Source organism: Etheostoma cragini, unplaced genomic scaffold, assembly GCF_013103735.1.
Source record: "Etheostoma cragini isolate CJK2018 unplaced genomic scaffold, CSU_Ecrag_1.0 ScbMSFa_632, whole genome shotgun sequence".
Lineage (NCBI taxonomy): Eukaryota > Metazoa > Chordata > Actinopteri > Perciformes > Percidae > Etheostoma > Etheostoma cragini.
Genome location: NW_023269242.1, coordinates 95,408 through 96,852, shown reverse-complemented (window position 1 = coordinate 96,852; position 1,445 = coordinate 95,408). Strand labels below are relative to the sequence as shown.

The following is a 1,445-nucleotide window of genomic DNA, read 5'->3' as shown; positions in this document are numbered from 1 at the left end:
TTTCTGCCTAAAAGGAAGTTTTTCCTCGCCACTGTGGCCCTGTTGCTGCTCTGGAGGAAACTACTAGAACTGTTGGGTTCTTGTGGATTCTGGAGTGTGGTCTAGACCTGCTCTATCTGTAAAGTGTCTTGAGATAATTCTTGTTGTGATTTGATACTATAAATAAAATTGAATTGAATTGAATTGACCGTAATAACAGGGGTTCATTATATTCAAGTTAGAACGTCTTTTTAAATACAACAAAACCAAAGACAACATAGTTCCTCTTCCTGTCTTCCTGGTGATGTCACTGTGATGTCACTGTGATGTCAGAGCGATGGGCGGCCGGGCGAGCCGAGGCGTGTGGGACGCTCTGCAGGATCTTCTCCTGTAAGAAGACCGCAGAGGACATTCTGTCTGTCTACCTGTCCAGGTACACATCTGTCTATCTGTCTTTCTACCTGTCTTTCTAACCTGTCGGTCTGCCTGCCTGTCAGGTTCTACCTGGTTCTGTTCTTCAGGTTCTGCCTGTTCTACCTGGTTCTGTTCTTCAGGTTTTTCTTGTGTGTTTACTTGTTTGTGTGTTTTTCTTTTTTTTCTTTTATTGAAGAAAGGAAATTTCCCTGTTGTGAGATGAATAAAGAATTATCTAAATTATCTAATTTAATCTACCTGTTGTACCTGGTCCGGTTCTTCAGGTTCTTCTGTTCTTCAGGTTCTACCTGTTCTACATGGTCCTGTTTTTCAGGTTGTACCTGGTCCTGTTCTTCAGGTTCCACCTGTTCTACATGGTCTTGTTCTTCCGGTTCTACCTGGTCATATTCTTCAGGTTCTACCAGTTCTACATGGTCCTGTTCTTCAGGTTGTACCTGGTTCTGTTCTTCAGGTTCTACCTGGTCCTGCAGAGGGGGGTCCAGGTGTCGGAGGGGGCGTGTCCTCCGGTCCTCGCCTCCATCCTGCTGAACTCCACCTGTCTGTTCTGCTGCGACCTGAAAGGAGTCAACCTGCTGTTCCCCTGCTTCCTGTTGGCTGTGGAGAGTGTGCTGCTCGACAGGTAAAGTCCTGCCTGGCTGTCTGCCTGTCTGCCTGTCTGTCTAACCTGTCTGCCTGGCTGTCTGTCTGCCTGTCTGCCTGTCTGTCTAACCTGTCTGCCTGTCTGTCTAACCTGTCTGTCTGTCTGCCTGTCTGCCTCTCTATCTGCCTGTCTGTCTGCCTGTCTGTCTAACCTGTCTGTCTGTCTGCCTGGCTGTCTGCCTCTCTATCTGCCTGGCTGTCTGCCTGTCTGCCTCTCTATCTGCCTGTCTGTCTGCCTGTCTGTCTAACCTGTCTGCCTGTCTGTCTAACCTGTCTGCCTCTCTATCTGCCTGTCTGTCTGACTGTCTGTCTAACCTGTCTGCCTGTCTGTCTAACCTGTCTGCCTCTCTATCTGCCTGGCTGTCTGCCTGTCTGTCTAACCTGTCTGCCTG

At 48.4% G+C, this 1,445-nt stretch overlaps 1 protein-coding gene across 1 annotated transcript in view; it reads left to right on the top strand.

The window, feature by feature from the left end:
* The window catches only part of LOC117941370 (ral GTPase-activating protein subunit beta-like), a 17,452-nt gene that overhangs the window by 7,628 nt on the left and 8,379 nt on the right, over positions 1 to 1,445 (top strand). The window contains exons 5-6 of the mRNA XM_034866408.1: positions 291 to 412; positions 866 to 1,033. Of these exons, the coding sequence (XP_034722299.1) occupies positions 291 to 412; positions 866 to 1,033 (290 nt within the window). The remainder of the gene's footprint in view (positions 1 to 290; positions 413 to 865; positions 1,034 to 1,445) is intronic.